The sequence below is a fragment of the Tupaia chinensis genome, unplaced genomic scaffold (assembly GCF_000334495.1).
Source record: "Tupaia chinensis unplaced genomic scaffold, TupChi_1.0 Scaffold138235_1, whole genome shotgun sequence".
In the NCBI taxonomy this organism is placed as follows: domain Eukaryota; kingdom Metazoa; phylum Chordata; class Mammalia; order Scandentia; family Tupaiidae; genus Tupaia; species Tupaia belangeri.
Genome location: NW_006198133.1, coordinates 2,185,198 through 2,195,761, shown reverse-complemented (window position 1 = coordinate 2,195,761; position 10,564 = coordinate 2,185,198). Strand labels below are relative to the sequence as shown.

At 41.0% G+C, this 10,564-nt stretch overlaps 1 protein-coding gene across 1 annotated transcript in view; it reads left to right on the top strand.

Moving 5' to 3' along the window:
* Nucleotides 1-10,564, top strand: part of MAN2A1 (mannosidase alpha class 2A member 1) — a 192,439-nt gene that overhangs the window by 97,574 nt on the left and 84,301 nt on the right. The window contains exons 11-12 of the mRNA XM_006161112.3: nt 2,652-2,775; nt 6,242-6,309. Coding sequence (XP_006161174.1) covers nt 2,652-2,775; nt 6,242-6,309 — 192 coding nt within the window. The remainder of the gene's footprint in view (nt 1-2,651; nt 2,776-6,241; nt 6,310-10,564) is intronic.

Here is a 10,564-nt window from a genome sequence, read left to right as displayed (position 1 = left end):
GGAATGCACCTGCGAACAGGTTAGGGATTGCGTTTGGCTGGTAGTAAGAGCAGCCTGCAGTAGACTCAGTCCTACCCTGCCTAGTCTTACGTCCCGTGAGAGAAGTCTGCAGGTGACAAGGCGCGGCAGCTCCATGGGGTTATCGGGGAACTTGGCTTCCTAGCTTTCTGCTCTAGGTGACTGTGAGTGTCGTGCAGTCAACACGATTGGAGGTTTTCGTAATTAAAACCTGGAGAGCAGCTATACAGTGATACGTTTGGAGGTTAGTTCTGATCATGGCAGTTAGAAGTAGGTAATGGGGGTCGTGTGGGAGGAGCGAAGGAAGAGTGATGTGGTCAGCATTTTGGAATTCTGGCAGATATGTCTAAGTTGTCATTAAGGAAGAGGAGAGACCTGAAAGGGTGATTGTGAGGGTCCTAACAGAAGGAAAGTCCCCATCTCATCTCAGAACAACAGTGACAACAAACCAGAAAACAGATTCCTAAGTGGTTTTCCAGGAACTGTGTTCTGTACTCATAGGTTCAGGGCATGTTAGGATTGTGCGACTCTGAGAAACCCCCTGATATGTGGTATGTTGAAACAGCTAGTGTTTTGTTTTACCCAGTGGCTCCCAAACTTACTTACCACATTGTGTTTTATTTTGCTTTAAACAAAATGGCTTTACACTTCCTGAGAAAGTGTCTGAGGAGCACCATGCTGGTCTTCATGCCCCTCTCATTAGAAGGCCGCGCGTGTGCCTCCTGGATGCAAACATTGATCCCTGGTTTCCACTCAGTTCAGTTAGGATTCTTTCAGACACTGTAATACGTGTCTGATGTTAGCTAGTGCAGAACACGATTTTCACTCTGCAGGCTCAGGCTGCTTAATAAACATTGCCCTGTAGATAATAGAATAAACTCAGGTTGAGGGACTCATTTCCATAACTTAGCTGCGTTCTTTTGAATGGCCTTTTAGTCTGGTGAGAACACTTAGCACTATATTCAAAAACATTTGAATATCCTGAGAAATTTAATCAGATGATGGCCTGATCTCACATCCTTAAGATTTTAGTATTAAAGTTATAGATTTGCTGTGTAACTATATTTAATCGATGGCTTATTGATCATGATTGCTTTTATCTTTGAAGAAAATCTTAATGTTTTCCAAAAAGAAGATTTTTTTTCCTATAGATTTTGAGGTTGTTGCCAAAAAGATCTTTAAGGCATAGGTTGAAAGTTGCTTCTTGAATTAGAGAATATAATACAGTCGCTCTGTAAGCATGGTAGATTCATTCTGGTGCTTGATGGACAATGCGATCAGTGACTATTCTCTGTAGATTTCTCTGATATGAATTTACTTAAGGAGGCCTGATCGTAAAGAAACAAGTTAAATTTATAAAATCGAAAGCAAAAAAAAATCTTAAATAAGTTGGCATGGAGGTTAAGGCAGCTGGATCCCAAGTAGCCGATGACATGATCCGAGTCCTGGACCCAAAGGCTTGAGAATCACACCAGATGTGTATGTGCGTGCATGTCCGAAATCTGGAGAGGAGAATGGAGGAGGAGGGATTGCAGCATGGCCATCCCCTCTGGGGGTGATTTCTCACTTTCCCCCTCTCTCTGGAAAGCGCGAGGACTCTATAGCAAACTAAAACAGCAACAGCAACAACAGAAAACAAAGAATGCCCTTTCCTGCAGTGGTGCTTCCACGGTACCTGGTGATGTGCTGAGCTCATAATCCAGAACGGACGTTGAATCAATAGGTTCTTAAAGATCCCTTAGGTTCCTCACACACGGAACGCAATTTGAATTTAGTTAGTAATTTCAGTGACCAAGGAAAGTAACAAGGATGAAGACAGTTTCATTGTCCAGATCTTTGAATAACTACTTTCTTTCCAGTTGTTAATAAGAACATGAAACCAAATTTAACAAAATACCCTAATTTTACTTCTTGGGAAATGATTTATGTATTGATTAAAGGTTCATGTGGACTGACAGTTATTTTCAGTTTTGTCTTTGTCTCTGTCTCAACCTTTGTTAGTAAGGTTATTTCTAAAGTAAACTAGCAAATCATTGCCTTTTAGATATTTCTTTATTCATGATGATAGAGCCTGTAGCACATACGTAAGAGCGAGAGGAAAAGGCTAGCACCCGGCCACACCGTGGTCCCTTTCCTCCAGTCCTCCAGCCTCTTGCATCCTGGGCATTCATGTTTGTGCCCAGGACTGACCGAGCCAGGGATTCGAACCTGGGTCAAAGACTTCTTTTGAGCAGTGCAGTACTGCCGTGCCAAAGAGCCAGCAAATCATTGCCTTCCGATAGGATACTGTAAAGCAGTGGTGATCATACTGGACCTTCTTATTATTTGATACGACGTTCACAGGAATGGTGAATAACTTGAAGAAGTTTTGGTGGTGGTTGTTCTGGGTATGTCCAGAAAATTTGGGGCTTAAAATAAATCTATCTGTATGTGATAGCATCTGATTAACCATTTTTTTCCCCCAAAGCCTTTGTTTTGGAGAAAAAAGAACCATTTCATTATAGATTCATTATAGGTTGTATTTTGTGAACACAAAATAAAGGTACCAGCAGTTTCAGCCATTTTTAAATTGGAAATGTTACATGCAGATTTTCTAATAACTTCTCAAACTAATTGATATTTTTGTCTTACAGACTCTTTCATTCACTAATGGTTTTGGAGAAGATCATTGGAGATTCTGCATTTCTTCTTATTTTGAAGGACAAAAACGCGTACAGCTCTTACAGCACTCAGTCTTCCGAAAGCTTCCTGAAGATGGTGAGTTATCTCTTCCATATTCATCCTAAAAATATGTGATTCTTTTGTTCTTGGATTACGAAAGGAGAAGCTTAATGAAAAGAGACATGGAAAAAGAATGGTTTCTTTGTATGTTATTTGAAAGAATTTGTTTTACTTTATATAAATTAGCTGTAACTTCTTTCCTATGAGTGTGTCTGTATTTGATTTCTGAGGTGTATTTTGTTCTAATTAAATTTAGGCATGTCATACGAAACAATGAACATATTCCAGGGTATGGCAAATATATGAGCTTGTAGCATACTCTTAAGATCATATTGTAAGGCAGTTGGACATAAGGAGTAATTGTTGTGCTTGGCTGTAATTAACAGCCCTCTGATATTTAAATTTTTCTGAGTCCTTGGTCTGTTGCTGCTACACTTGAATTTGAAGGGTCTTCTGGACTCAGACTAGTCTGGGGAGAGCCATGGCAGTGCAGGGTGTGTGCGGGCAATACGGTGTTCCGCCCGACACCTGGCTGTGGGCCGTGAACACTGACCGACCAGTGTGAGCCCTCACTCCCTCTGTACAGTGGAGGAGGTGTCAGGCTTGCCGTGGCTGTCATTAGGGTGAGCAGGCCAGTGAAGCAAAGCCTTCTGAAAGGCAGAGTATGCCATCCTGCTGCAAGGAAGACTGTGGAGAAAATGGGGATTGCACCCCATATGCATTTCCACTGAGCAGCTCAGATATTTTAGAATTTAAAATGAGACGCTTTCATGAATGATGAGCTGTGGAATTTTATGTGTAATTTGAATTTATGCATCTGCAGTGAGGTACTGCCTTGATATTTTAATACACTGATGCTTGTAAACAAGTCATGACTGTACATTTTCATATCAGAGTAAGCAATACAAGAAATGGACATTCTTGTTTGTTACTGAAGGTTTCTTGCATAGGGCGCATGCACCTGCCGGGAGAGATAGTGACAGGGAAAGTGAGAAATCGCCCCCAGGGGATGGCCATGTATCTCAGTCCCTTTTCTTTCATTCTCCTCTTGGGATTTTGGGCATGCATTCACACATGCACATGCACCCGGTGTGACATTCAAGCTGCCAGGTCTGGGACTTGAGCTGCGATGGGCCACCAGTTGTTAATAAGAACATGAAACCAAATTTAACAAAATACCCTAATTTTACTTCTTGGGAAATGATTTATGTATTGATTAAAGGTTCATGTGGACTGACAGTTATTTTCAGTTTTGTCTTTGTCTCTGTCTCAACCTTTGTTAGTAAGGTTATTTCTAAAGTAAACTAGCAAATCATTGCCTTTTAGATATTTCTTTATTCATGATGATAGAGCCTGTAGCACATACGTAAGAGCGAGAGGAAAAGGCTAGCACCCGGCCACACCGTGGTCCCTTTCCTCCAGTCCTCCAGCCTCTTGCATCCTGGGCATTCATGTTTGTGCCCAGGACTGACCGAGCCAGGGATTCGAACCTGGGTCAAAGACTTCTTTTGAGCAGTGCAGTACTGCCGTGCCAAAGAGCCAGCAAATCATTGCCTTCCGATAGGATACTGTAAAGCAGTGGTGATCATACTGGACCTTCTTATTATTTGATACGACGTTCACAGGAATGGTGAATAACTTGAAGAAGTTTTGGTGGTGGTTGTTCTGGGTATGTCCAGAAAATTTGGGGCTTAAAATAAATCTATCTGTATGTGATAGCATCTGATTAACCATTTTTTTCCCCCAAAGCCTTTGTTTTGGAGAAAAAAGAACCATTTCATTATAGATTCATTATAGGTTGTATTTTGTGAACACAAAATAAAGGTACCAGCAGTTTCAGCCATTTTTAAATTGGAAATGTTACATGCAGATTTTCTAATAACTTCTCAAACTAATTGATATTTTTGTCTTACAGACTCTTTCATTCACTAATGGTTTTGGAGAAGATCATTGGAGATTCTGCATTTCTTCTTATTTTGAAGGACAAAAACGCGTACAGCTCTTACAGCACTCAGTCTTCCGAAAGCTTCCTGAAGATGGTGAGTTATCTCTTCCATATTCATCCTAAAAATATGTGATTCTTTTGTTCTTGGATTACGAAAGGAGAAGCTTAATGAAAAGAGACATGGAAAAAGAATGGTTTCTTTGTATGTTATTTGAAAGAATTTGTTTTACTTTATATAAATTAGCTGTAACTTCTTTCCTATGAGTGTGTCTGTATTTGATTTCTGAGGTGTATTTTGTTCTAATTAAATTTAGGCATGTCATACGAAACAATGAACATATTCCAGGGTATGGCAAATATATGAGCTTGTAGCATACTCTTAAGATCATATTGTAAGGCAGTTGGACATAAGGAGTAATTGTTGTGCTTGGCTGTAATTAACAGCCCTCTGATATTTAAATTTTTCTGAGTCCTTGGTCTGTTGCTGCTACACTTGAATTTGAAGGGTCTTCTGGACTCAGACTAGTCTGGGGAGAGCCATGGCAGTGCAGGGTGTGTGCGGGCAATACGGTGTTCCGCCCGACACCTGGCTGTGGGCCGTGAACACTGACCGACCAGTGTGAGCCCTCACTCCCTCTGTACAGTGGAGGAGGTGTCAGGCTTGCCGTGGCTGTCATTAGGGTGAGCAGGCCAGTGAAGCAAAGCCTTCTGAAAGGCAGAGTATGCCATCCTGCTGCAAGGAAGACTGTGGAGAAAATGGGGATTGCACCCCATATGCATTTCCACTGAGCAGCTCAGATATTTTAGAATTTAAAATGAGACGCTTTCATGAATGATGAGCTGTGGAATTTTATGTGTAATTTGAATTTATGCATCTGCAGTGAGGTACTGCCTTGATATTTTAATACACTGATGCTTGTAAACAAGTCATGACTGTACATTTTCATATCAGAGTAAGCAATACAAGAAATGGACATTCTTGTTTGTTACTGAAGGTTTCTTGCATAGGGCGCATGCACCTGCCGGGAGAGATAGTGACAGGGAAAGTGAGAAATCGCCCCCAGGGGATGGCCATGTATCTCAGTCCCTTTTCTTTCATTCTCCTCTTGGGATTTTGGGCATGCATTCACACATGCACATGCACCCGGTGTGACATTCAAGCTGCCAGGTCTGGGACTTGAGCTGCGATGGGCCATGTGGGAATCCAGCATTGTAACCTCCACACCACCCACTGGCTGTGTCCCACAAATGTCTTACCTCTATTTCTGTGGAATTGTCTCTAGAACCCAGATTGTTAGGTTTCTAAATAGAACAACTCATTATGGACTCTGTCCCTAGTAAGATACGTTGTCCTTGAGATCTCAACACACACACACGCACACACACACGCACACACAAGGATTATTTGTTTTGAATCTTGATAGATTTTATATAGCTGGGAAGAGGATTATTTTTCCTATCATGCCTTTTCCAGGATGTTTGCAAGATACTATTCCAGAGCTTATTGTGAAACTTACATATTAAAAGTAAAGTAAAACTTGTTATTCATTTTTATAGGATTTGAAACAAAAATCACAAGATTCTCTGCCACAGAAAAATGTATTAAGTCTGAGTGCGGAGCCAAGGTAAATTTATAATTTCTCATAAAACTTTACTGTTTCTTTGGCATAACTTTTTTGGTTTTCATTATTCTGGTCTCTAGCCAGCATATATTTTGAGATAATGTTTTATATAGTCAGTTTATTAATTTTGAAAAGTGTTCTGAGGAGGGAGATATTCTTCCATGATCATGGCATGTCTAGTTCTAATGGCTTGGTACATCGATTGCTGAATAAGCTTTTGCAACAATTCATATTTCTCCCAGGTGGAAGGGACGAGATGGCAAATATGCAGCTTTTGATAAAGATTCTCTGTGTCTTAGTAATTTGATTAGATTCAGAGTGTCTCCTTTCATGACTAAACTTTTACTTAGTTACCTTGTTTTCATTAATGTCTGTTTCTACTTTTTAACGAAAGAAGAACTGTAATTATTAGTAGAAGATCAAGGTTCTGACTGTGAACTGTTCACTAGGTAACTGTCATTTTGCTGGTGAAACCATCTTGTTTTAGTGCTATTGACTGATGCTAAAGTAAGTGGGAAGGGTGTTCAGTGACCTAAAACCAGGACATTTAATTGGTTGCTCCCTTTGATTTACAAAGGAATGTTTTATGTTTTCACTGATAATTCTTTAACCTTCAAGGTATCTGTTTTTAAAGACCACATATCTGTAACTGTTGCCTGCTGCACTCAGACATGCAGTGTAGTTTTGCCGTTTACCTTTTTATTGTTTTAAGAAATTTGGTGTTTACTTTTTACAATTGTAGGATAAATAATGTGAAAATTAACGGTTCTAGCTAAGTATACTTTATGAAAATGATTAACAGCAAATGGAATCAAAGTCTTATAGGATATTTGCAGTTGCTAGTGAAGTTGAGATTTTGGTTAAGCATAGGCTAACGCTTTCATTATCTAAATTTCTTCAGTAAGTCTTGACTTAACCCATATATAGAAAACCAGACAAATATTTTTTAGTAATATTTCAGTTCTCAGTAATGTTGCTGAAGTCTTAAGAGCATTCAGGTGGCCGGGTTATAGATAGGGTAAGAGGATAATGACCCTGAGCATCGAGTACAAAAGCATCAAATGTTGTCTTTGTCTGAAAATGAGTAATGTTTTGCTGCTTTGGGGTTACATGCCTGGTCCTTAAGTGTCGTGTTCGGAGGACTGTGGACATTAGTGAGTCTGTTCGGCTTCAGGCGTACGCCTCGCCTACACCTTTCTCTTCCTGTGTATTTTGGTGTCAGGGAGGAGCTCTTTAGGTTTGTGGATGACAAGAATCATACATGCTTGCTGTAAGTGACTCCTCTTTGTCCCCATAGTAGCCCCCTGTGGGGGCATGTGAGGGAAGGATGAGGCCGGACTGGACCACAGTAGGTCCGGGGGAAGGATGTCCCCTTTGGTCTCCTTCCCTCTCTGCTGCCCCGGCCTTCACAAGCAGCACTCGATCATTTGCCTTGTTTGCGCCAGAGCAGGAGAGGTAGGAGGTACAGGTGTATTAATGAAAGTAAATACTCTTTGAGTTTTAATAGTGAAGAGTTTTAATTATTGATAAACATAAATGAATTTTTGGGGCTATTAGTAAAATGATTGTTTTTTGATATTTTTTAAATTTTTTTTTTAGGTTTTTGCCATAGGGCACATGTGCTTGCCAGAGAGAAACAGAGAGAGAGAGGGAAAGTGAGAAATCCCCCACCCACCCAGCCCTACCCCAGGGGATGGCCATGCTGCAGTCCTTTCTCCTTCATTCTGTCTGCTGTTGGGATTTTGGGCACACATGCACACACGCCCGCATGATTTTTAAGCCACCATGTCTAGGGCTCAAACTGCAGGCAGCCACATGGGAGTCCAGTGCCTTATCCACCACGCCACCTGTTGGCCCCCGATACTTCTTCTTAAATAGTTTATATTTAAATAGAATTCTTCATCTTACTATTTTTTTCACATTTCTTTTCTGTCAGATGTCCATGCTGTTATCCCCATAGTTCAGTAAACTGGGAATACTTCTGATCGTCAGATTCTAATTTTTATGTTTATTATCCCATTTTGCACTTTAGAACTGCATGGATAGTACTCCTTGTATTTTTGGCTTTAAGATCTATGTTTTACTAGGTAGCTACAAATTATCTTAGTTACTGATCTCACAGGAAAATCAGTGAAGGGTGAAAGAATGATAGTGGCCTTTAAAGCTACTTAGCAGGTACTGAAAGTTAAATAATTGTACTTCTCAGCCATTAAGTTGGAAGTTTGAGACGTATGACTGCCTCTTTCCCATGTTCCTTGTGAGTCTTCTATAATGCTGTTGGGCTTAGCTTTATTTTAATTAGAAGCATCGTTCCTATTTGAATAATACATTATTAATGTAAATAAACCACACATTTTCAGTGGGAGAGGAATCTTCCTCAGGAGGATGAAAATTGGTTCTTGAGGGATTTGAAAAAACTCTTACTCTTTTTACTATGTTAAGCACAGACAGTCCATGAGAGATAACCAGTCCGTATGTGGCATCAGGCCAGCTGCAGAGCCATTGCTCGGACTCTGCCGTTCTGTAGCCTGGAACCACATAGAGTCTTGGGTTTGATTCCCTGTTCAGCCTAAAGTTCAATCATTTAGGTAGAAATAACCCTAACCTCCCTGTGCTGTTACCCAGCAGCAGAGGGAGGCGGAGGCAGGAGAACCATGAGCTCCCGGATGGCTTGGGCAACATGGCGAGACCCTGTCTGAAAGAGCTGGGCCTGGTGTGTGTGTTTATGGTCCCAGCTACAGAGGCCAAGGCAAGAGGATGGTGACATGGTGAGACCCTTTCTTCAAACAAATAAGAAAAAAATAAAATTGGATGGAGATGATCAGGAAATGAATGTCTTAAGAGTTCTTTTAGAGAGATGATAATGTAGGACCAGCAGATGGTAGTTATGTTGCTGGACTCCTACATAGTCAACTGTGGTTCAAGTCCTGGACCCAGTGGTTTAACACTCATGCCAGGCATGTATGTATGCATGCCCAAAATCTCAAGAGGAGAATGGGGAAGAAAGGATTGTGGTATGGCCATCCCCACTAGGAGGTGATTTTTTGCCTCTCTGTTGAGTGCATGTGCCCTGTAGCAAAAATCTCTCTGTCTCTCAAAAAAAAAAATGCAACAATGCAAAACAGTGGAGAAATATAGACCTCAACCCATAGATTTGAAACAACACATGTAAGTGAATATGGTCCTACCATCAGCTGTTCATAATATGCTGACAGTGACATTAGGACAGCTTGAGGTGCCTCATTGGACTGTCGGAATAGTGTGTGAATTTAGTTTCTGTGTAGATAACAGGTACAATAAGAGTTAAAGCTAGGTCACCCTGAACAAGTCATGAATTGTCTAGCCATAAATAATCCTGGCATGTACAAATGTTTCTGTTTCTCAGTATTTATAATTTCCTCAGGAAACTAATTGTAAAGAAACATAATGTGAAGACTTGCAAGTGTGTGACTCAGGAGGTACTGATGATGCAAGATAAAAGGCAGAAGCAAGCGAAAATAATTCCTCCTTTCCATGTTCAGTCTTTTCAGGGAGGATAGGAAGAAACTTTGCCATAGCACAAGCCGGGAAGCCCCGTGATTTGACAAGTTGTAAAGGAACTGCCTTTTTTTTTTTTTTAAGGTGCATTATTTGAAATAACCTGTAAATTTATTTATTTATTTATTTTCTGTAGGGCATGTGCACTCACCGGAGAGAAAGAGAAAGAGGGAAAGTGAGAAATCACACCCCAGGGCGCATGGTCACACCACAGTTCCTTCTCCTCCAGTCTCCTTTCGGGGTTTTGGCATTCACGCTCATGTCCTGTGTGATTTCCAAGCCTCTGTGTCCAAGACTCGGACTACACAGTTGACCACGTGTGATTCAACACCCTAACCTCCGCGCCACTGGCAGACCCTGAAAGTTCAATATTTTAAGTAGAAATAACCCTAACCTCACTGTTATAAAATTGTTACAGATTTACTTTTAAGTGCTTTTGCTTCTTAGCAGACTATTTTCTTTTTCTTTTTTTGGAGAGATTTTTGCTACAGGGCACGTGTGCTCATCAGAAAGACAGAGAGAGACAGAGAGACAGAAAGTGAGAAATCCACCCCAGGGGGAAGGGCCATGCCGCAGTCCCTTTTCCTCCATTCTCCTCTATTCTCCTCTTGGGATCTTGGGAATGCATGCACAGGCGCCCAGCATGAGTTTAAGCCACTGGGTCCGGGACTCGAACCGCTGTCGACTATGTGGGAGTCTAGCAACATAGCCATTATGCCCA